At 41.4% G+C, this 20,298-nt stretch overlaps 3 protein-coding genes across 3 annotated transcripts; 1 reads left to right on the top strand and 2 right to left on the bottom strand.

Moving 5' to 3' along the window:
• Nucleotides 1–4,313: 4,313 nt before the first annotated feature.
• On the bottom strand, nucleotides 4,314–6,309 carry LOC107758372 (zinc finger protein 664-like). Its single transcript, XM_016576089.1, has 3 exons — nucleotides 6,044–6,309; nucleotides 5,566–5,908; nucleotides 4,314–5,209 (listed from the first exon to the last, which is right to left on the bottom strand). The coding sequence occupies exons 1-3, from the start codon at nucleotides 6,194–6,196 to the stop codon at nucleotides 4,497–4,499; spliced, it is 1,209 nt and encodes a 402-aa protein (XP_016431575.1). The 5' UTR covers nucleotides 6,197–6,309; the 3' UTR covers nucleotides 4,314–4,496.
• A 502-nt stretch (nucleotides 6,310–6,811) lies between these two features.
• On the bottom strand, nucleotides 6,812–10,257 carry LOC107758393 (uncharacterized). The gene is made up of 2 exons (XM_016576114.1): nucleotides 10,186–10,257; nucleotides 6,812–8,491 (listed from the first exon to the last, which is right to left on the bottom strand). Exon 2 carries the CDS (start codon nucleotides 8,482–8,484, stop codon nucleotides 7,150–7,152), a length of 1,335 nt encoding a protein of 444 aa, XP_016431600.1. The 5' UTR covers nucleotides 8,485–8,491; nucleotides 10,186–10,257; the 3' UTR covers nucleotides 6,812–7,149.
• A 2,948-nt stretch (nucleotides 10,258–13,205) lies between these two features.
• cyp3a65 (cytochrome P450, family 3, subfamily A, polypeptide 65) lies at nucleotides 13,206–18,984 on the top strand. Its single transcript, XM_016576113.1, has 13 exons — nucleotides 13,206–13,313; nucleotides 13,457–13,550; nucleotides 13,796–13,848; nucleotides 14,100–14,199; nucleotides 14,496–14,609; nucleotides 14,959–15,047; nucleotides 16,449–16,597; nucleotides 16,678–16,808; nucleotides 16,974–17,040; nucleotides 17,124–17,284; nucleotides 17,365–17,591; nucleotides 17,731–17,893; nucleotides 17,975–18,984. The coding sequence occupies exons 1-13, from the start codon at nucleotides 13,243–13,245 to the stop codon at nucleotides 18,089–18,091; spliced, it is 1,536 nt and encodes a 511-aa protein (XP_016431599.1). The 5' UTR covers nucleotides 13,206–13,242; the 3' UTR covers nucleotides 18,092–18,984.
• The last annotated feature ends 1,314 nt before the right edge of the window (nucleotides 18,985–20,298 follow it).

Below are 20,298 nucleotides of genomic sequence, written 5' to 3'. Positions count from 1 at the left end.
AAAAAAAAAAATCGTGATATGATATTTTTGCTATATCGCCCAGCCCTAGTTGCATTCAATCCTCCACTCGTCGTGTCGCTGATTAGCCTCTGCTCTGCCTGTGTGTGGTCATGTGTTTCGGAGGAGGCGTGGCTTTACAGAGTGATTACGCAGGGAGGGTGGAGTCTTATGCTTTCAAAGCTAGCTTGCTATTGCTAGCCTCTCCGAAATCGCTTACCCTACCTTTAAGGTTACTGGAAAGACGTTTGTTCTTAACTTTGCCAGAACGTTTGCCCTGTTATTTGGGATGTTCTCTGCGAACATCAATGATATAGACTTGCTCGGTGTTGCGTCATAGCTGTGGGTGTGGCGTGGGGGCGGAGTCGGCATTTCCCCCTGACTGGAAAAGCATGGTGTTAACCCAGTATGTGCCATGTAGAATCACTTCTGCTGCTCGACAGAGCAAGATACATAGAAAAACTGAGCCGTATTGGGTCGGACTGTCCGTACAAACGACCGGTTTGTGTTCCTGATGGCACGATGCAGATGTAAATGTATGTTCATTAACAAAAACAGCAACATCTGTAAAAACTGTAACAACATATTTTTAGAGGGTCGTTTCATTTGGCTTTAAAATAAATCACAAGACATTTGTGTTCTTTGCTGAATTGTCCTGCTTCAGACGCACAAACAACATTTATCGGATACGTGTTGTCGTTTTATCAAGGGCAAAATGTTTATGTTTATATCGTCATAATTACAGTTATCGTTTTATCGCCCAGCCCTAAATTCAACTTTTTTTCTCTCTTCTTATTTTACAGAGGACAAATTACATCACCTAAATATAGCTTCAGTGGAAATAAGTTACTTTTACGTTTTTGATTTACATAATTTCAGAAAAGATTACAAAATCCCCCACAATCTGGGCCGTTTCTCAGTATGCGTTCTTGTCTGTACTTGTGTTCTTGTGGAGCGTCATCAGTCGTCGCCCAAGTACTGTTCCAATTCAAACTTCACATATTGGGTGTTTCTCAAACGGAAGGCTGCCACGTCATCAAACGTCGCTGAAGGCCGTCTCAATCGCAAGGATCCTTAGAAGGCAGCCTTCGTTTCACGTCCTTCATTCAGCTGAAACTGAAGGATGCATCTTCAATCACCCACAATCCTTTGTACCATTCCATTTCAGCAAAATTAACTGACGAAAAATGAAGAGTCGGTACTGAGCTTGTCTGAATTTATTATGAAATGTAAGACAAAAATAATGTTTTCGGACATGAAAGCATAGATGTTATTTTTTTTGTTTTGGTGTAAATTACTCACTAAACGCTAAACTGCCAATAATGTTAGCCACGGGGAGACTAGACGGATGTGATTCATTGTATTGCATTAATAGAAAGCCAAATAATATAAAGATTTGTAATACAAAGTATTTTTCCAAAACTAAGTTTTATTAGTATTTTCGTGCCGTGGTGGTGAGGGCGGAACATATGTGACGTAGCCACGCGCACTTACTAGACTGTTTCATTCTAGCGTTTAATGCCGAGGAGGACTAGCCTACAAGCCTCTGAAGGACTGAGCTAGGGCCCTAGTTATCAAGGATGTTTCCAGATGTGACTTGTGCGAACTTGAGGCAGCCAGGTATCCCAGAACGCATTTCGCACCAATCAGCGAGCATTAATGGCGGAGGAGAAAACCCGCATACTTTTCAAAATATTACTGTTATTGTGTCATGAAATGCAGTTCTAAGAGTATTTCAGACGAGAATGTAGTTGTTTAAAACTAAAATCTGCAGTTTATTTATAAAGACAGCGCCTATTTGAAAAAGTGCTTCACTGATTTCGGAGACGATCCGCGGACGCTCAGTGCTCATGAGTCCCAACGAGAGGAGCTTAACCGCGGCTAGTCCTTCTGACATTCACCGCTGGCTCTGATGTCTCTGTAGTGGCTAAACACGAGATATAACTCATTTAGGGTAAATCTAACAGCCAATCTTTGGTCTCATGAATCTATCGTTGCTTCCAGGTCATATTGTTTTGACTGAGCACAAAGTTATGTTTCATTCATTATTTATTAATCGTAATACAACGCTGAATTTGCTGCATACATTTGAGTGAATTGTTTGCTTTTGTCTTATTTCCTATTACAGAAGTCTCTTATACTTCATAGTTATACTTTTATAATGGCTATTATTGTTCATTAAAACTGACATGTAACAAAAAATGCAGAGTTGTGCTTGTCATATTTCATTTTATTAAACATTCAGTGAAGATAATCAGTGAGTATATGTGCACAATATTACCTAAACCACATATTAATATGTTTTAGATTTTTTAAATGAGAACGAAATGAAGGTTGTGTTTTATATTTTGAAGAAAACGAAAAGGCAGTGGTGCTTGATATCATTTCGTTTTATTGTAATGCGTGTATGCGTTGCATGAACTACATTTTTGTGGCTATTAATATGTTTAAAAGAAAATGAAAAGATGCAGTGGTGTCCATATATTTCGTCGTCTTGTAAATGCATACAGTTAGGATAACCGGAGTAGCTGAGTGACTTTATCAAGTACGCTGTTCTATTTGCAGAATTACGGGACTCCCGAGTCGAACTTTGCGTACTTGGGATTGAGAAACGGTCCTGGAGTCGAGTGAGATACTGATTCCATTGGATTTACTTTCACTTTCGATTTTAATCCATTTCATGGCGCCAACAACAGCAGTGTTACTACGATCTAATAAACACACAGAACAACATCTTATAACAACCTGACACGATATTAATAAAGGCTGGTAACCGAACTTACCGTCAAATATGATCCTTTATGATGGTTTCAAACCTCCGGCGTCTTTTCGGTTCTAACGGAAAAGTTTGAACTCACGGAACATCTTCGCGGCTTCTTCTTCTTCTTTGGTGTTTTATTGGCGGTTGGCAAACCAGCTTATAGGTGCATTAGCGCCACCTGCTAGTGTACAGGGGTCGCTCAGCTGCAGAACAGGGGGATTATATTCTGTCATACTGAAACAATTCCTCATGAACTCTTGATTGCATTGAAACATTTCCTAATTACACTTTGAGTGAGATATATATTATCAAATCCCATCGGTCCTAATTCTTGAAGTCTTTCTCTTTCAAATACAACGCATTCTATAAGAATATGCTTTACTGTTTCTAGGTTTCCACATTTATCACAATTGTCAGTTTCACACTTTCCTATTTTATGCAAACTGTAATTTAATGCTGAATGTCTTGAAATAATAACATCTTTCTTTCTGTTTCCATATCTCATCCTCTCAGCTCCAGCACACTCCTGAAGATCTCCCTGTTTTGTGCTATCACATAACGTTTGCCATTTCTTTCTAACTAATATTGATTTTAGTCCCTTGATTTCAGTCTTGTTTATTGATGTATTTGAGCACACTTGTACTTGTGTTCTCAAATCTGTAGATCAATCAGCGGCACTGGGAGCAAGACCCTGAAGCAGAAAACTGTAAGAACAACTAGATTAAAATGCATTCTTGTCTTTGCCAGATTTTGTATGAGAATCCTTCTTTCAGCCTTGTATTTCTGGCAGTAACATGTTCTACAGTACTGACACCTTCCTGTAATATTATAAAGTGTACCGTTTGGTCTTGTGTGTCCTGGATATTATCATCTCATCTCATCTTTGAGCTCTGTAATACCATCCTTTCCTCTCGTCCTCACGATGTTAAATCATGCTCACTCCAGATAGCCACACTATTTTCTCAAAATCACGTCTAATAAATGTGTTGAAAGCAGAATTTATTAGCGGTAATATTCCGAGTACATCATCTTATGCAGATGCAAACACTTTCTACAGGTTCTGTCCAGAACAAGAGTAAATCAGATCAATATAATCGGCCTGGTTTCTCAAACATCCATCTCTACTTGCGTCAAAACATGCAATACTGCGCGTTACTGGCAATAAGAGCCAAACACAAGCAGGATCTCCAGCAACACGGAAAGCAGGGATAAACGGGACCAAACTGAATCTCTGAAGAGGAAAGCAGAAGCTACGATGATGATTTCAGGGAAGACCTTTAGAGCTGTTTAAACGCTGCTTGATCTGTGCAGATTTCTCTCCTGATTCAGACCAGAACACTGACTCACTGGAGGAAGAGTTATTATGGATTATATACTATTTGAGTTAAAAAGGTCTTAATGCTGGATTAGTTTCAGCTGTTGTCTTCTCCAGATGTTAACTGATGGACTGGAGTGCTGTGGATTACTTGTGGATTATTGTGATGTTTTTATCAGCTGTTTGGACTCTCATTCTGACGGCACCCATTCACTGCAGAGCATCCATTGCTGAGACACTGATGCAATGCTACATTTCTACAAACCTGATGAAGAAACAAACTCATCCTGATCTGGGACGATCTGAGGTTGAGCACATTTTCATCTTTATGTGAACTATTCCAGGTGTTTCGGTTTTAATTCCAGATATACATTGATCTAAAGCGAGTCGTTGACATTAATAACAGAAGCTCTGGTGATGATTTCAGGGTTGTTCTTTAGCGTGTTTGTTCTGGTGGCTCTGAAAAGCCGCTAAATAAGCGAATCTCTCTACGCAGATGGAGCAGCGGTAAGGTTTCTCTCCGGTGTGAGTCCTCTCGTGACACTTCAGATGGGATTTCTGCCGGAAGCGTTTGTCACAGTGTTTGCACTGATACGGTTTCTCATCAGAGTGGATTCTCTGGTGTGACTTTAGACTGCCTGACTCTGTGAAGGTTTTCCCACATTCACTGCACTGGTACGGTCTCTCATTGGTGTGAACACGCACATGTTTCTTCAGATGAGATCCGTGGTTGTAGGTCTTCTCGCAGTGAGGGCACTTGTACGGTCTTTCTCCCGTGTGGATTCGCTTATGAGCTTCCAGATTTGCTTTGGTGCCGAAATACTTTTCACATTCGCTGCACTGGAAAGACTTTTCGTCGTGTGTCTTTATATGAACTTTCATTTTTTGAGCAGTGGTGAAAAAATCCTTCCCGGTCTGTTCACAGCGAAACTCCTTCTTCACCCTGTGCTCTTTTGAATGAAGTCTCCTCTCTTCTGCGGTAGGAAAGCTGATGTCGCATCTCTTGCAGCTGAAGTCTTTCTGTTCTGTGTGTGTTCTCTCGTGCTTCATTAAGTTTCTCTGTGAACTCAACTCTGTGAAACTCATCAGCTGACCTTTTTCTTCGTCTCCATCAGAAGATGAACCTCCATTTTCATCTGAAAGAAACAAAATGGTAATAAAATGTTAAAATGTCGGAAAGAGTCAGTGTATTATTCACTTTACTGTTATAGCCTGACTACAGATCTGATATGATTCATTATTTCTGTAATATCCGTCTATATCAGATCACATGGTGTTTTCTCAGCTCCATTTCACCACATTATTTTACAGCACAACAGCACTATTACAACAGCAATACATTTCCTTCATGATTTAATATTTTTATAATGTAATACTAACAATAATTCTCAAACCAGATGAGACCATCAGAGACCAGCAGCCAATATGAACTTGAGTCTCTGCTGACATTCAAAAGAAAAACTACTAAAGATCATTAAGAGAAGAAACACACCTGCAGGAATTAACTCTTCATCATCATCATCCTCCTCTTCCTCATCACTGTGTTGTTGTTCTTTCTCTGCGGTGGTCTCTTCTCCTCGGCTCTCGATCAGGTTCCTGCAGTCCAGCAGTTTGACGGAGCACATCTTCAGCGGCGTCTGCAGCGTCTGCTGTTCTCCAGCGTTACAGTCAGAGGTTTGATCAGCGGATTCATGATCCTGAGCGTCAGTATAACAGAGTAAAGTGAGGCTGAGCTCTGAGTCCTGTGTGTCTCTGGATCTCTGATCTCTGACGCTCCAGACTGAATCCTGAGCTTCTGTCCCGTCAGTCACACGCACCGAAACCTGCTCCAGATCCTGAGGAACACATCACAGATAAACACTAATAAACAACCAGCTGCTGATATTAACCTCATGACTCAGACGTTTGGTTTGTAGCAGAAGTCTCATTGAGTGACTGAGCTGAAGGATGAAATGAAGAGCTGTTCAAACCTCTCCTCTTTCTCTCAGCTTTGCCTCCAGAGACGCCACCTCTTTCTTCAGCCGACAGATTTCTGAGATGAAATCCTCAATATCCAGCATGGACAGATCAGTTCCTACTGATTTACAGCAGAGCACATCCACCTGCGCTTTCATGATCAACATCTGAACACAAACACAGCAGGATTACTAAAAGAAGCATTTATAATGAACTGATCAAACTCAACATGACAGCAGAACTACACAGAACAGAGCTGTTAATAAAGAAAACTACTTCATTTCTGACATATATATATTATGAATATATTATATTATTCTTATGCATATATACATATATATATATATAAATAATTGGACAAAATGCTCAATAATAATCAGAAATGTGTCTCGAGCAGCAAATCAGCATATTAGAATGATTTCTGAAGATCATGTGACACTGAAGACTGGAGTAATGATGCTGAAAATACAGCTGCGCATCACAGAAATACATTACAGCTTAACACATATTCACATAGAAAACAGCTGTTTTACACTGTAGTACTAGTAATATTTCACTACTTTTACTGTATTTTTTATCAAATAAATGCAGCCTTGATCAGCAGAAGAGACTTTTTTCAGAAAAATGTATTGAGCTGCAGCTCTTTGTATTCAGTTATTGTGACAGGAATATCATCACATACATTAGAGATGTATAATATTCACAGATGAATATTTGTCACACCGGGGTATTTTAGTCACATACAAAAAAAACCCACCTTGGAACATTTTCAGTTATTGCCCAAGAAACAGAAACACCTATAGCGGGGCATGTTGTCACAGCCGTGACTGCTGTTTAATGACACAGAGCAGAGAAAAAGACTTTCTAGAATCTAGAGTATAAAAAAAGCCATCTTCCACAATTTATGCATTTAAAATGTGTCTCATTTAATTACTATTTACACAAAAACAATTCATTAAATGGCAACAGTGCAGAAAGTAACAAACACTGAAACATTGTTGATGGTTCTGAACTGTAGAAACTGTATAAGCAAAGAGAACGTGTGTGACTATAAAAGACAAAGAGAGATTCTGGTCAATCGCGTCTTGGGTTATTATTGAAGAACAAGTCCTGCTGTGTTTTATTTGCAGGTCTCTGCAGCGGTGTAATCGCAGGAGAGCCAGTCGAGACGGCAGTCCTTCTCTTGCACATTAACCGTTTGCTCCGAGTCTCGGCCTGCTGTCGCCGGATCCGCCGAGCGTTCGGCCGCGTCACCGCTCGAGTCTGAACCGCTGGGAGCGACCGGACCCGGCTGGTTTGGGTTGAGAGGGAAGATCCCGCAGGCTCTGAACGCTGCGCTGATGTTGTCCGGTGTGGCCGCCAGCGGCAGCGCGGAGGCGATGATTCCCGGCACGTGATGAATGGTGATGCTCCTCCCCGGACTGCCCAGCATCCAGCCGTCGACGGCCGTGTTGACGCTCTTCTTAAACGGGCCATAAAGTGTGCGCTCCAGCTGCTGGGAGCAGTGCGGCGGGAAACAGAGAGACACCACGCCGCTAGCTTTGGTGAAGTTGAGGCCCTCGATGGACAGGTGCGCGGCGTGGCTGTCCAGCAGCAGCAGGCAGGGTCTCTCCGCGGTGCAGTCGGTCTGTCGCGTGAAGTGCTGTAGGAAGTCGAGGAACTGCTCCTCCCTCATCCAGCCACTCAGATGGGCTCCGCCAGAGCTTCCCGCGGGCGCGCCGCTGAGGAAATGCTCCCTGAACTGCACCCGCGGGAACACAAAGTAGGGCGGCATCACGTGAGCGGCGGCGGAGACGGCGCAGGCGACGCTCACCAGGGGTCCGCGGTCCGCAGACGTTTGTCTCAGGCCTCTCCGGGCCAGCACTCGATCCGGCCGCTGGGCCGTAGTGATTCCCATCTCCTCCATGATCCACATGTGCTCGGGTCTGAAACTGTGTCGCTCCGTCAGCGCCGTCAGCTTACTGTAAAACACCTCGTCGTGACTCCTGCTCGAGACGCTCGCCGGACTCCTGATGGACAGCAGCGGGTGTCTCTTTAAGAAGCTGGCGAACCAGTCTGCGCTGGCCTGTTTGTTGTCCCTCCACGAGGGCGGCGTGTGCAGCTGGTGGCTCTGGGCTAGCTGGTAGGCCAGTTTGCGGATCGCTCGCGGCGGGAGCGCGTAATAAACGTCAGACGCCAGTAAAATGTAGGCGAGGAGTTCGGCCTCCAGCTCGGGGCTGAAGACCTGCCGCGCGCCGATGAAGCCCACGGTGCAGCTGGGGTGCTCCGCGCTGCCCTCCACCTCCTCACGCGGGATTTTGGTGCAGTAGCGGGCCAGCGTGCGGTAGTTGATGCCGAACTCTTCTGCCGCACCGCGGATGGTTTTCTTGAACACCAGCACCTGCCGGACGGCCTTCAGCATGGTGTCAGGAGCCGTACTCGCGCGGGTCGTCTTCCTTTTGTACGTCCTCACCATGATAGTGCTGAAAAACACACAAATGATTCATCATTCACATAAACGAATACATATATGGTACATTTTATTAAAATGTATCAGTGGCATTTGCCCTCCCACCCAGGGCTATAACTAAAACCTTAAAAATGCATTTTTGTTACTTGACATAAACGTTAACTGAATTAACATTTCTTTAAAAATTAAACGTCTTTAATTAAAATTTTAACTTTTTTTAGTTTAATTACTTGGCTAGTTTCCAATGCGACATTTCTAATTTTCTTTAAATAACTAAAACGGAAATAAAAATGAGTAAAAACTTTATATACGTTTAAAAAACACTATTAAAATTGACAAAAACACACAACATTAATAAAACTTTAAAATTACAATGAAAACATAAAAACTAAATTCTACTTATTCGGCTGAAAACAATACTTTACTGAAATAATGCCCAAAGGGTATTTTAAAGATGCAATAGGGATACTGCACAAGTGTAGTGCTACTGACCTCAAGCTCGTGATGAGTCTTGAATGGCAGTGATTGTGTTAAGAATCGGTCAATCATGTTAACTTAACCAAGCAGACAATACATGGGTTTTACATGTAAAATAGATATTTAAATTCAAAATCAAAACATTCTACAACAAAAGGAATTTACTGGCCACTTAAATACCTAAACTTGTTTTTAAATATTCCCTACAGAGTGACACAGTGGGACTTCTATCTGTCAGGGAGAGCACTCCAGTGCGCAGGCGCGGATTAAGCATCACCACACGACGTGATTGAGACACCAGAGCGAGTGCCCATTTGAAATGGCTTGGGGATCACTCCATCCCAGTAGGTGGCGGAAATGCACCTTAAGCTGGTTTGCCAACCGCCATTAAACACAAAAGAAGAAGAAGAAGAAGAGACACCAGAGCACTGTCAGAAGACAACATGCAGTAGTAGTGAAGTACAGAAGTCTGACCTCCGCGTGCTCCTCAGAGCTCCCACGTGACCCCGGTTTTCCCGCCACTTAACAGACACAATGAAAACCAGTTGCACCGAGTGCGACCTAACTAGTGTTAACTAGTCCACAGCAGCTAATTAAAACACCATATAGGAATATAATGCCTTAAGCGTGTTTAAATGGTTACGCCCGCAAACGCGAAGACGTCGGCTCATTTTACAAGCAAATATTAACGCAACGATTATGAGCTGAAATTATCACGTGACATTTGTGGATGAAAACATCCCTGTCTTAGGAACAAAGTTCAACCTTTGGGTTAAAATTCCATAGTCTAAATGTAGGCTAACTGTGTTCATTTGTTACCCAACAGATTATCAACAAATATTGTCGTAACAGAATTAATAGATGGCGAAATTCACACAAGTGTCCTCATGTAAGAGCCGAGTGTTTGAGCACAACATGCAGAAGCTCTGCTAGAGAAACCACGCGTTTGTTTATTAGTTTGGACTCAAATCCGTGTGACAACTAGCCCCGGTCTCTTATTTATAACGCATTTCGCGCTCAGTCGCCGGATTTAATAAACTGATATAAGAGAGAAACTAAATGTGAGACTTCTGCTCGTTTCTCCAGAAACAGTGAATGAACCCGTCCAGCTCAAAACAGCGAGATCCTGCGAGAAAAGCTTCGCTTACTGTCACTAAAGCACTACAGTCAGAGAGAAAACCATCGAGCATACAGAACAAAATAAAGAGATAAAGCAGAGAAAGGACGCACCAGCGGAGAGAGCGATGAAGCCGTGCCTCTTCCGCGCGGATCAGACGCTCGCAGCGCCCCCTGCTGCCCGGGAGGAACCACAGATACACATGATTATAAACACAGTCTGCACTAGTACACATCTTCAGTGCTTCTTCACATGAAGACACCAGACAAAGTCACTTTAATCTCACTATAAGCACTTAAATATGATGAATAATATATATATATATATATATTCCATGGAAAAACACCTTTTTTTCATTTGATCACTGCGTCACGTCATTAATCGCAAAAAAAGGGGCTGTGGAAGGTGACCATATTGTAGGCTACTACTTTTGTTATTGACCCAGAACCATTACCATTACATAAACTAATAGTCTACGTAAACTAGTAGAGCATAACTGAGATTGCTGGCCTCTGAACGATAATTAATACCAATCATAAACATCACACATGATGCAGATAACTCTGTGATCGACACGTTTCTCATGCAGTGGAGCAAAACTGCAGTGAAGTTATATTCTTTTTCACAGGTTTACCCTTGTCTGTTTGTCTGTTTGTCTGTCTGTCTGTCTGTCTGTCTGTTTGTTTGTTTGTTTGACCCAGGTTTTGCAATAAATGTCTTCTATTAAAACCAGTGTGAACCTTATGTGTTGGCCCAGCTAACAAACATATGCTTTGAGAACGTTTTGCTAACGTTCCCGTTAAGTTATGGAAATGTTATATTTGAATGATCTCTGAACATCTGTTTAAACAAGAAAAAGAGACACGTTTTTCTTTGGTTATGTGAAAGTTAAGGGAACATTCCATTTCGCAAACATCATGGGAATGTTACTTTTGAATGTTTTCTGAACATTCTGAAACAAGTAACATTAAAAAAAAAAAAAAAAAGTATCAAAAGTAAAACGTTCTATGGATGATGTATAAATCATGTTTTTGTGCTAAGGTTTTGAGAACATCACAGAAGAGATCATTCTGAACGCATGTTCTATTAAAGTAACTGGAAGAGCATTAGTTAAGCCAGGCATCTGAGGAGGTGCTTCGAGGTGCTTCTACACAGCGGTCATGTCTCATTCATCTCATGTGTGTAAAAGTCAAGCATGCAGCGTCTTATCAGAGATCTTTAGTGTCCCTCCCTCAGTTTATCAAGATAAATATTCCCTCCTTCCATTAATGGAATATCTCAACTAAACTAACATTATACTTTATGATGGCTTTCACTTTACACAACAAACATGTTATTTTAGCTGGCCCAAAACAGTCCTTTATGCTGCTTTTTCTTTTTTTTCTTTTTTTGTAGACTGGTATTTCTTCAGTTATTTTCATAAACACAAACACACTGGTTTGTACTGCAATACTATGCTGTCCAGAGAAAACAATTACTCACAGCGATCATGTGATTTGTCTTTCCTCTGAGAAGGGAAAACAACAAACAGAAACGGTCATATTCGAGGGAAAGAGATATATATAAATAAAATAAGAAAGAAATAAAATGCCTGGTTTAAAGCAGGAATTATGACTAGAACAGAGAATTAGCACAACATCCGGTTGCACAAACACAGCCTCTATGTTAAGACCATGACAGAACTACAGTCGTGGCCAGAAGTTTTGGCACTGACATAAATCTTCACTGTGATGTGCTCATTCACACGGTTTCTAGATTATTGTGTAGAGTGATCAGATGCATTTTTAATAATTGCTAAAATCTTCATTGGCCAAAAAATGAACTTTTCACAAAAAAACTAATTTCAGTGTTTTTTGATCCTGACACAAAATGAGCAGCTAACATGAATTGAGTAATCATATCAGCAGCACATGTGAAAGTGTGAATGAGTACTAGTCCGGTTAATCACTATCATACTAATCAGATTGTAAGAGCAGACTGATTGCTATAAAAGCGCTTCCAATCATTGTGTTCTTGTTAGCAATGGTTACCTCCAAAGAAACACGCGCAGTGAGGCCAAGACTTCTGGATAACGGCCTGGTGTCAAGAAGAGCAGCAAAGAAGCCACTTCTCTCCAAGAAAAACCTCAAGGACAGACTGGAATTCTGCAGGCAGTACAAGGATTGGACAGCAGAAGACTGGTGCACAGTTATGTTCTCTGATGAAGCTCCCTTCCGACTGTTTGGGACATCTGGAGAATCGATTGTTCGGAGAAGAAAAGGTGAACGCTACCATGAGTCCTGTGTTGTGCCAACAGTGAAGCATCCTGAGACCATCCTTGTGTGGGGTTGCTTTTCATCCAAGGGAGTGGGCTCTCTCATAATTCTGCCCAAAAACACTGCCAGGAATAAAGAATGGTATCAAAACTTCTTCCAACGATCCATGAGCAGTTTGGTGATGATCCGTGTATCTTCCAGCAGCACCGTGTCACAAAGCAAGAGTGATAAAGAAGTGGCTTGAAGATCATTACATTGAGATTTTGGATCCGTGGCCAGGCAACTCCCCGGATCTCAATCCCATAGAGAACCTGTGGTCAGTCCTCAGAAGGCGAGCGGACGAGCAGAAGCCCACAAACTGTGATCAACTCCGAGAACTAATAGAGCAAGAATGGATGGCCATCAGTCAGGATTTGTCTCAGAAGCTAATATCCAGCATGCCAGAGCAAACTGCAGAGGTTATGAAGAACAAGGGTCAGCACTGTAAATATTGACTCATATTATTTTTTTGCCAATAAAAGCCTTTAAAACTCATGATATTCTTATCATTGTTTTTCAGCATACCATAAAAACATGGAAAAATAATCTACAAATACTGAAGCAGCAAACTCTGCAAAACACAAAATTGATGTCACTGCCAACACGTTTGGCCACGACAGGTAACCAGCGGGAAATCAGTCTATACCGTATGGTTTTATGTAACTCCGTTTAAGAAGTCTCGAGCAGTCTTTAGATGACTATGCTGTAAGTCTAGTCTTTGGCTGATGATGTAAGCGGCTCTGGTGGTGCTGCAGTGTGTTAGAGGTGAGCTGTGTTTGTGTTCAGAGGTTCAGAGGTCTTCCACTGGTTAATATGTAATCTGAGAGCAGAATAAAGCTGCAGCGCTTCTAGTCTGAGCGTCCCGGAGCAGAAACCATGAGCTACGGTCTGTTCTTCTCCGCCGAAACATGGGCTCTGCTCATGCTGTTTGTGGCGCTTCTGTATGTGTAAGTGACCTGTGACTCTGTTAAACGTCAGTTAGTAAGAGTTTGAAGAATTACAGTCGTATCATTCTGGTGCTGTTTATGTCATAGCATCTGTCTGAGAACAGTCTGAGCTGTTATTCATATGCTTCGGATGTCATTTCCAGATATGGATCCTGGCCTCACAGTTTCTTCAAGAAGCTGGGCATCCCGGGGCCCAAACCACTGCCGTTCTTCGGAACGATGCTGGAATATAGAAAGGTGAGTTTGTAGTCTTAAAGCAAGTACAGCATGAATCTGACGTTGTGTTTAATTGACAGATTTGGATGTTGATGTTCTCCTGGCTTTCTGTCAGTCCATCTCGACTCGTAGCGCAGCTTTGAAGATCCACTCGCTTTAATAAATGAATCTAACCTGAGCCTGGGTGTCTTTACTTCAGCTTCTCTTCTTTGCATAGTCCCCTCGTGTTTCTCCAAACGTGAACACATCTGTCTCTGCTCTTTCAGGGGTTTCATCAATTTGATGTGGAGTGTTTCAAGAAGTACGGACGAGTCTGGGGGTGAGTGTGAGACTGACAGAGGAACTTCACAGATCAGTCTCAAAGAATCAGATCAGAACATCTGACACAAATGAAACCGAAATGAACAGTTTGAAGGTTTAACACTGTCTTTATCAGATCAGTGACAAGCTTTATAAGATCTGTAATGACGAATCAGGTCATTATGAGAGACTGAACGTGAATCTGGTCAAGATTATAATGAACAATGATTCTTCTGAATTTAGTGTCAATGTTGTTTGTGTTTCTCGCAGTATCTACGATGCGAGGCAGCCCGTTCTGTGCATCATGGACCAATCCATCTTCAAAACCATCCTGGTTAAAGAATGCTACTCTCTCTTCACCAACAGAAGGGTAAAATCATCATCTGAAGTTAAATCAGCCTCGTCAATACTGATTTGATCTACTGAGAACATAGCATGATGGACCGTGGTGATGGTCAAAGATGGGAGGTTATATTAAGTTATATTTGCTCACGAAGCAAGAAAATGCAAGCACATTTATTTCAATCACCATGTCCACTTTGGCGCTTATACGTCATCTTTCAACTCAAATACTGATAAATATGAATCATTTGAATGTTTTCAGGCTGCTGGAACAGTGTGTGTTTGTGTTGTGGCTTCATCTGGATTTGTCCTCTGAACCGGCAGAACTTCCGTCTGAACGGGCCGCTGTATGACGCCGTGTCCATCGTTGAAGACGACGACTGGAGGAGGATCCGCAGCATCCTCTCGCCCTCCTTCACCAGCGGGAGGTTAAAGGAGGTCTGTGAGTCTGGAGTCACTCACACATACATGTCCTCTTCTGTTTGATAATGCCACAGATAAACCGTCAGTCATCTGAGAGAGAAACCCAGACTGGAGCTGAGCTGAGCTAATGATTCACATTATACTTCATGCTTTATTCTATTATCTGCATCTGCATCCTTCTCATGCTTTAATAGTCCTCTAACAGTTAATATCTCTAGTGATTACATGTTACAGTACTGGCAAGATTTCAGCTCAAGATGTAAATGACTCGTTTGAACCACAGAGTCATTCATGCTGAGGAGGAAGTGTGTGTTACCTGTGTGTAATCATGATGATGATGATACACTGGCGTTCCTCGCTCTAGATGTTTGGCATCATGAAGACTCACTCTCACATTCTGGTTGATAATCTGGGGCAAACAGCGACGCGAGGAGAAGCCGTGGATGTTAAAGAGTGAGTCGCACACTCCAGAGTCTAACATAAGATCACACATGGCTTCTTATTACCTGAATAGATAAGAACAGAGCTGCAATAGTATCACTGTAATCACCAGAGCAAAGGTGTTCAGATACCTCAACAATAATGTTTTATAAGCTCCCAGACAGCGGCGGAGCCAGGATGTTTTCATAGGGGTGGCACAGAACTCTTCATTATGTCAATATAAAATGTGTTTGACTGAAAGTACTGCCTAAAACACAAATGAATACAATTAATCTGTACTTAATTGTAGTTGAGATAGTTGTGAATTAGATCAAGTGATACTGAGTGAATATGGCAATTACTGTATTATTCCCCACCTCCAGGTATTTTAATAAAGGGGCTCACTGTAGCTTTATTGCTCCGTCAGCTTGGTTCTGGTTCTCAACACCCCCAAAAGCTTGTTCTCCATCACTGCATACTCACGGATGAGACATGCAGATAACTACATAGTTCAAAGTTTAGTCAACCTTCACTGCATTTTATTTAATCAATGAACTCTGGAAAAGTAAACAGTGAATGTTTAACATTCTATTAGTTGCCAAAGTAAATTAATTGCAAGATCTATCATACCTAAATTGACCTCTGTACAAAGGAAAAGGAAAAACCCTGTTCTCTTTTGAATCCACACGTGCGATGTGAAAAAGAATGGAAAACGAGCTATTTTACTATGGTTTCATTTTCGACTTTACAAATTAACGAAAAATTAGCGCATATTTTGTAGTACAAGTGCACTGTTGTGAAAGTTTGTTTTTCTACGTTTTACTGACATATAGCCAGAGCCGATCCTCCCTATATTGTTGCGTAGGGCCCCCAAAACACCGGGGGCCCCCTTGCTCTCAAAAATTATTTAATTGTAGTTTCGTGTTTGATTTTGGCCAGCGGTTATGAACACATGAATGTTCCTGCCGTTCTTGCTCGATACTAGAAAACGAGTTATATTCACACTGAGCCACGGAAGAGACACTGTTTCCCAAGCGCTTTCCGTGTCCGCGATTCGAGACGGAGTGAAACATGGACAAATATAGGCTACTTTGAGCTTTGTATATGTCACAATGTCCGTCTTGGTGAGTTTTCACTAAACACAGTCAGTCATGTCTTTAGTGAAAATAAACCGTTTGAAAGGTAATCGAATGCTAGTCAGTATCTGTGCATCCTACTGTATAAACCTGCTGCTGTCTGTCATTAATGTTCATCACACAACACAAGAAAATTAGAGAATTATTCACCGCTCTTCACTGAATATCAACTTTGTTATGAATCAATTTATGTTTAATTTATATGGTGAAGTCTGTGCAGTGCTCTACATTACTTTAATAAATTTCTGTATAGTAGGCCATTATAGGCTCAATTGTTTGCATGTCCGCATGTGTTCAGGTTCTTCGGCGCGTACAGTATGGATGTGGTGACCAGCACGGCGTTCAGCGTCGACATCGACTCTCTCAACAACCCCAAAGACCCTTTTGTGACCAACATCAAGAAAATGCTGAAGTTTGACTTACTGAACCCTCTGTTCCTGATCACCGGTAAACAGCTCAACTAGTCCTGTCAGTTCAAGTGTAGGACACTTTGTGAACAGCCTGTTCTTTTTCGATTTCTGCACCAGCTTTATTTCCTTTCATCACTCCTGTCCTGGAGAAAATGGATTTCGCCTTTTTCCCAACATCTGTGACCGATTTCTTCTTTGCTGCCTTAAAGAAGATCAAGTCTGAAAGAGTGGCCAGCGACCACAAGAAGGTACGACAAACACTTCACACGAACAATGCCATGGTCATGGGTTCGATTCCCAGGGAATGCATCAACTGATCAAAATGCATACCTTTAATCCAATGTAAGTGGCTTTGAATAAAAGCATCTGCCAAATGCATGAGCGTGAATGTAATCGCATGCATCTTCCTGTAGAAGAGAGTGGACTTCCTGCAGCTGATGGTTGATTCTCAGACAGCAGGGAAGGAACACACAGAGAAAGGTGAAGCATCTCAGATAGCTAACCATAGAGTAAGAGCTTGCACTGTATTTGAAGGCTCGTTCCTCACACCGTGTCCCGTGCAGGTCTGAGCGACCACGAGATCCTCTCGCAGTCCATGATCTTCATCTTCGGCGGGTACGAGACCACCAGCAGCACTCTGTCCTTCTTCTTCTACAATCTGGCAACCAACCCAGAGGCCATGAAGAAACTGCAGGAGGAGATCGACCAGACCTTCCCTGATAAGGTAGAGCTTCAATGAATCTCTCTCACTGGGATCAGTCTGAAGAGTTTGAGGCTTTACCCGCTGACTCCACTGTGTTGAAGGCTCCGGTGGACTATGAAGTCGTCATGAACATGGAGTATCTGGACGCGGCGCTGAACGAGTCTCTCCGGCTGTTCCCCATTGTTGGTCGCCTCGAGCGGGTCTGTAAGAAAACGGTGGACATCAACGGCCTCCTCATCCCTAAAGACATGGTGGTGATGATCCCGACCTTCGCCCTCCACAGAGACCCGGATTACTGGAGCGACCCGGAGAGCTTCAAACCCGAGAGGTCAGGACGCCTTTCAATCATTAATTTAAGTCAAGTCAAGTCAAGTCAAGTTTTTACACTAAAAACCCAACATCTCATTGGTTCTAACTGTCTGTACAGATTCCTGTAACGAGCAGACTCTCTCTTGCCTCATTCCCAGGTTCACTAAAGGCAACAAGGAGTCGATCGACCCCTACATGTACATGCCCTTCGGTCTGGGGCCCAGGAACTGCATCGGGATGAGGTTTGCTCAGGTGAGCATGAAGCTGGCCATCGTGGAGATCCTGCAGAGGTTCGACGTCTCCGTGTGTGACCAGACTCAGGTGAGCAGACGGATGCTCCTCACCATCTCACAGGAGGACTGCGGTCCTTCACTCACGCTCACCTTCTCTTGCTCTTCACAGGTTCCTCTGGAGCTCGGCACCAGTGGTCTCCTGGTTCCCAAGGACCCCATCAAACTCCAGTTCAAGCCTCGGAAGGTTTTCCTCTCAGAAGATACGTGTAACAACAACACATCGTAAAGAAGCTCTGCTGCTCGCTTCTCTTTCAGTCCGAGGAGAAGGTTTAACTGGTCTTTTAAAATAAAAGAATAGACGTAGTCTCTAGTCTTCAGTGATTCTCTTTCGGACTCAGACTGAGAGTTCAGTAACTTTAATCGGACAGATTCTGCTGTCATCTGGGACTTTCTGAGACTGCCAACAATAATGCCATGAGATTCATATTTAGGGGGTTTATTTTGATTGAGAGAACAAAAAATGAGATCAACCTTTAAAGAAATTATATGGAAATATGAAATAAAATGTATTTTAAAAAGTCTGCAGAAATGTATGTGACATTCCCAGCCCGCTGCATACTTGCATCTGCACGAATACACATCTCCAGTACTACTTCAAATTAATACACCAGACAAAATAACTCAATCTCACTACAAGCACATAAATATGATGAATAACGCTGCGTCCTCTGACACACATTAACACTCAAACATATTTCCATTAACCTTTTCTAACACCAAGATGTTAAATCAGGATATACACGTGAATGTGACCCACAATTTCTCAATGGCCACCAATTCTTGCAAGGGTTTCATCATTTTAAATTCCCTTTTAGTTCTTTTTTCCCACAGTTTCAATGGAAAAGTATTCCAAAAACACTTTTTTTTTGGCGTTTTACTTGAGGGTACAATGAAGACGGCTCATAATCAGGCCTTATAGGGTTAGAACCTACAAGCTTTTTGTTAATGACGCTTTATCTTTAACCACGCTTTATTAGCCATACCTCAGGAACGACATGCTTGTTTGTGCATATGTGTTCATGACCCAGAGCCATCACATTACTAAACATATAGGCTAGTCCTCTTAAAACACATATTGGCCTGGTTTCACAGACAGGGCTTAGGTTAAACCAGGATTAGGCCATAGTTCAAGACATTTAAGTAAGTAGCTTTTATAAATTTGCCTTTGATAAAAACACTACTGATGTGCATCTTCAGACAAATCAATGGCACTGACAGATTTTAAGACCAGTTTCTTTCAGTTAAAACAGCCCAGACATGCGTTTTAGTCTGGGACTAGATCTTACTGATCCTAAACCTTTGAACAACAGTGTATATAATTCATAAAAATAATAAAGATACATATAAACATATACCTATATATTTAATTTCAGTGTGATTTTTTATTAATAAGGGTCAGTTTGACATGCAAATATCATAATATTTCATAATGATAATAATAGTAAATGCAACCAGCACTCCAGAACAGAATGCAGAGTGTTGTCAGTTTGTTGTGATTGGTCGAGAGTAAGAAGCGAGCTCTGAACTGAGAAACGCACGCAGGTTCAGGTCACAGATCTGCAGAGGTCGCTCGTTATGTGCTTACAAAAACACATCATCAAATATACACTTAAAAACAGGGTTATTTTAGTATTATTGAGATATTAGTTTTTGTTAATATTTTGAATGTTTTCATTTTTATATTTTAGATTTTTAAAATAAAGTTTTAGTCATTTTTATTAGTTTAGTTTTTTTAAATATGTATATAGTTTTATTAATTTTCTCTCAGTTTTAGTTATTTTAGTATTAAACTAAATTAAAATGAGATTAGAGATTAGCAACTAGCTGAAACATAATAATCATTTCTATTTTATTTTTCAGTTAAAGACTTTTATTTCCAGTAATAACTGTTTTTTAAGGTTTTAATTTTAGTTCATGATAATAAACCTGCATAAAAACAATTCAAATAAGTCAGACAACAGAAAAGTCATATAAAATTAAAAGCTGATTTTAAAAAAGTATGTTTTACCATAAGATTTGAGAACACAATGTCTGAGCTTGTTTAATATCAGCTGCAAGTGATTTCTGTAGATTAAGAGTAGAGGAACATTACTACACCACAATACTAAAACATACTAAAAGTAAAACAAAAAAGGTTTGGGCTCAAATATCATAATGAGTGTGTTTCAAAGGGTTTCTTTCTCTTTATTTATGAAACAGTTGTGGATAATACTGTGATATGACTGTGGGGTGATATTGTGAAGAACCTATCATCAAAGCTCACAAACAAATGACTGTTTATTCAAAAGCAGCACACTGTAAAATCTTCACTAAACTCAACCTCATATTTAAATAAAACAGACAGACTTTGTTCAGAACAATGCTTGAGTTCAGATGTTTGCAATCGTTGTTATAAAGTGTTGGTTCACTGGGTCATTCTCTCCACTCTGGCGA

Source organism: Sinocyclocheilus rhinocerous, unplaced genomic scaffold, assembly GCF_001515625.1.
Source record: "Sinocyclocheilus rhinocerous isolate Xijiao unplaced genomic scaffold, SAMN03320098_v1.1 scaffold2309, whole genome shotgun sequence".
Classification (NCBI taxonomy): Eukaryota; Metazoa; Chordata; class Actinopteri; order Cypriniformes; family Cyprinidae; genus Sinocyclocheilus; species Sinocyclocheilus rhinocerous.
Note: the sequence above shows the minus strand (reverse complement) of the source record. Positions and strands in the feature narration are given on the sequence as shown.

What these genes read in the sequence shown, in the direction of transcription:
- cyp3a65 (XM_016576113.1), top strand. Translation starts at nt 13,243, where the DNA reads ATGAGCTACGGTCTGTTCTTCTCCGCCGAAACATGGGCTCTGCTCATG. An exon ending in CCAGCGGGAGGTTAAAGGAG is followed by an intron (nt 14,610 to 14,958) that starts GTCTGTGAGTCT and finishes TCCTCGCTCTAG; the next exon opens with ATGTTTGGCATCATGAAGAC. An exon ending in GAGAGCTTCAAACCCGAGAG is followed by an intron (nt 17,592 to 17,730) that starts GTCAGGACGCCT and finishes CCTCATTCCCAG; the next exon opens with GTTCACTAAAGGCAACAAGG.
- LOC107758393 (XM_016576114.1), bottom strand. Translation starts at nt 8,484, where the DNA reads ATGGTGAGGACGTACAAAAGGAAGACGACCCGCGCGAGTACGGCTCCT.
- LOC107758372 (XM_016576089.1), bottom strand. Translation starts at nt 6,196, where the DNA reads ATGTTGATCATGAAAGCGCAGGTGGATGTGCTCTGCTGTAAATCAGTA. An exon ending in AGCTGAGAGAAAGAGGAGAG is followed by an intron (nt 5,909 to 6,043) that starts GTTTGAACAGCT and finishes TGTGTTCCTCAG; the next exon opens with GATCTGGAGCAGGTTTCGGT. An exon ending in TGAAGAGTTAATTCCTGCAG is followed by an intron (nt 5,210 to 5,565) that starts GTGTGTTTCTTC and finishes TGTTTCTTTCAG; the next exon opens with ATGAAAATGGAGGTTCATCT.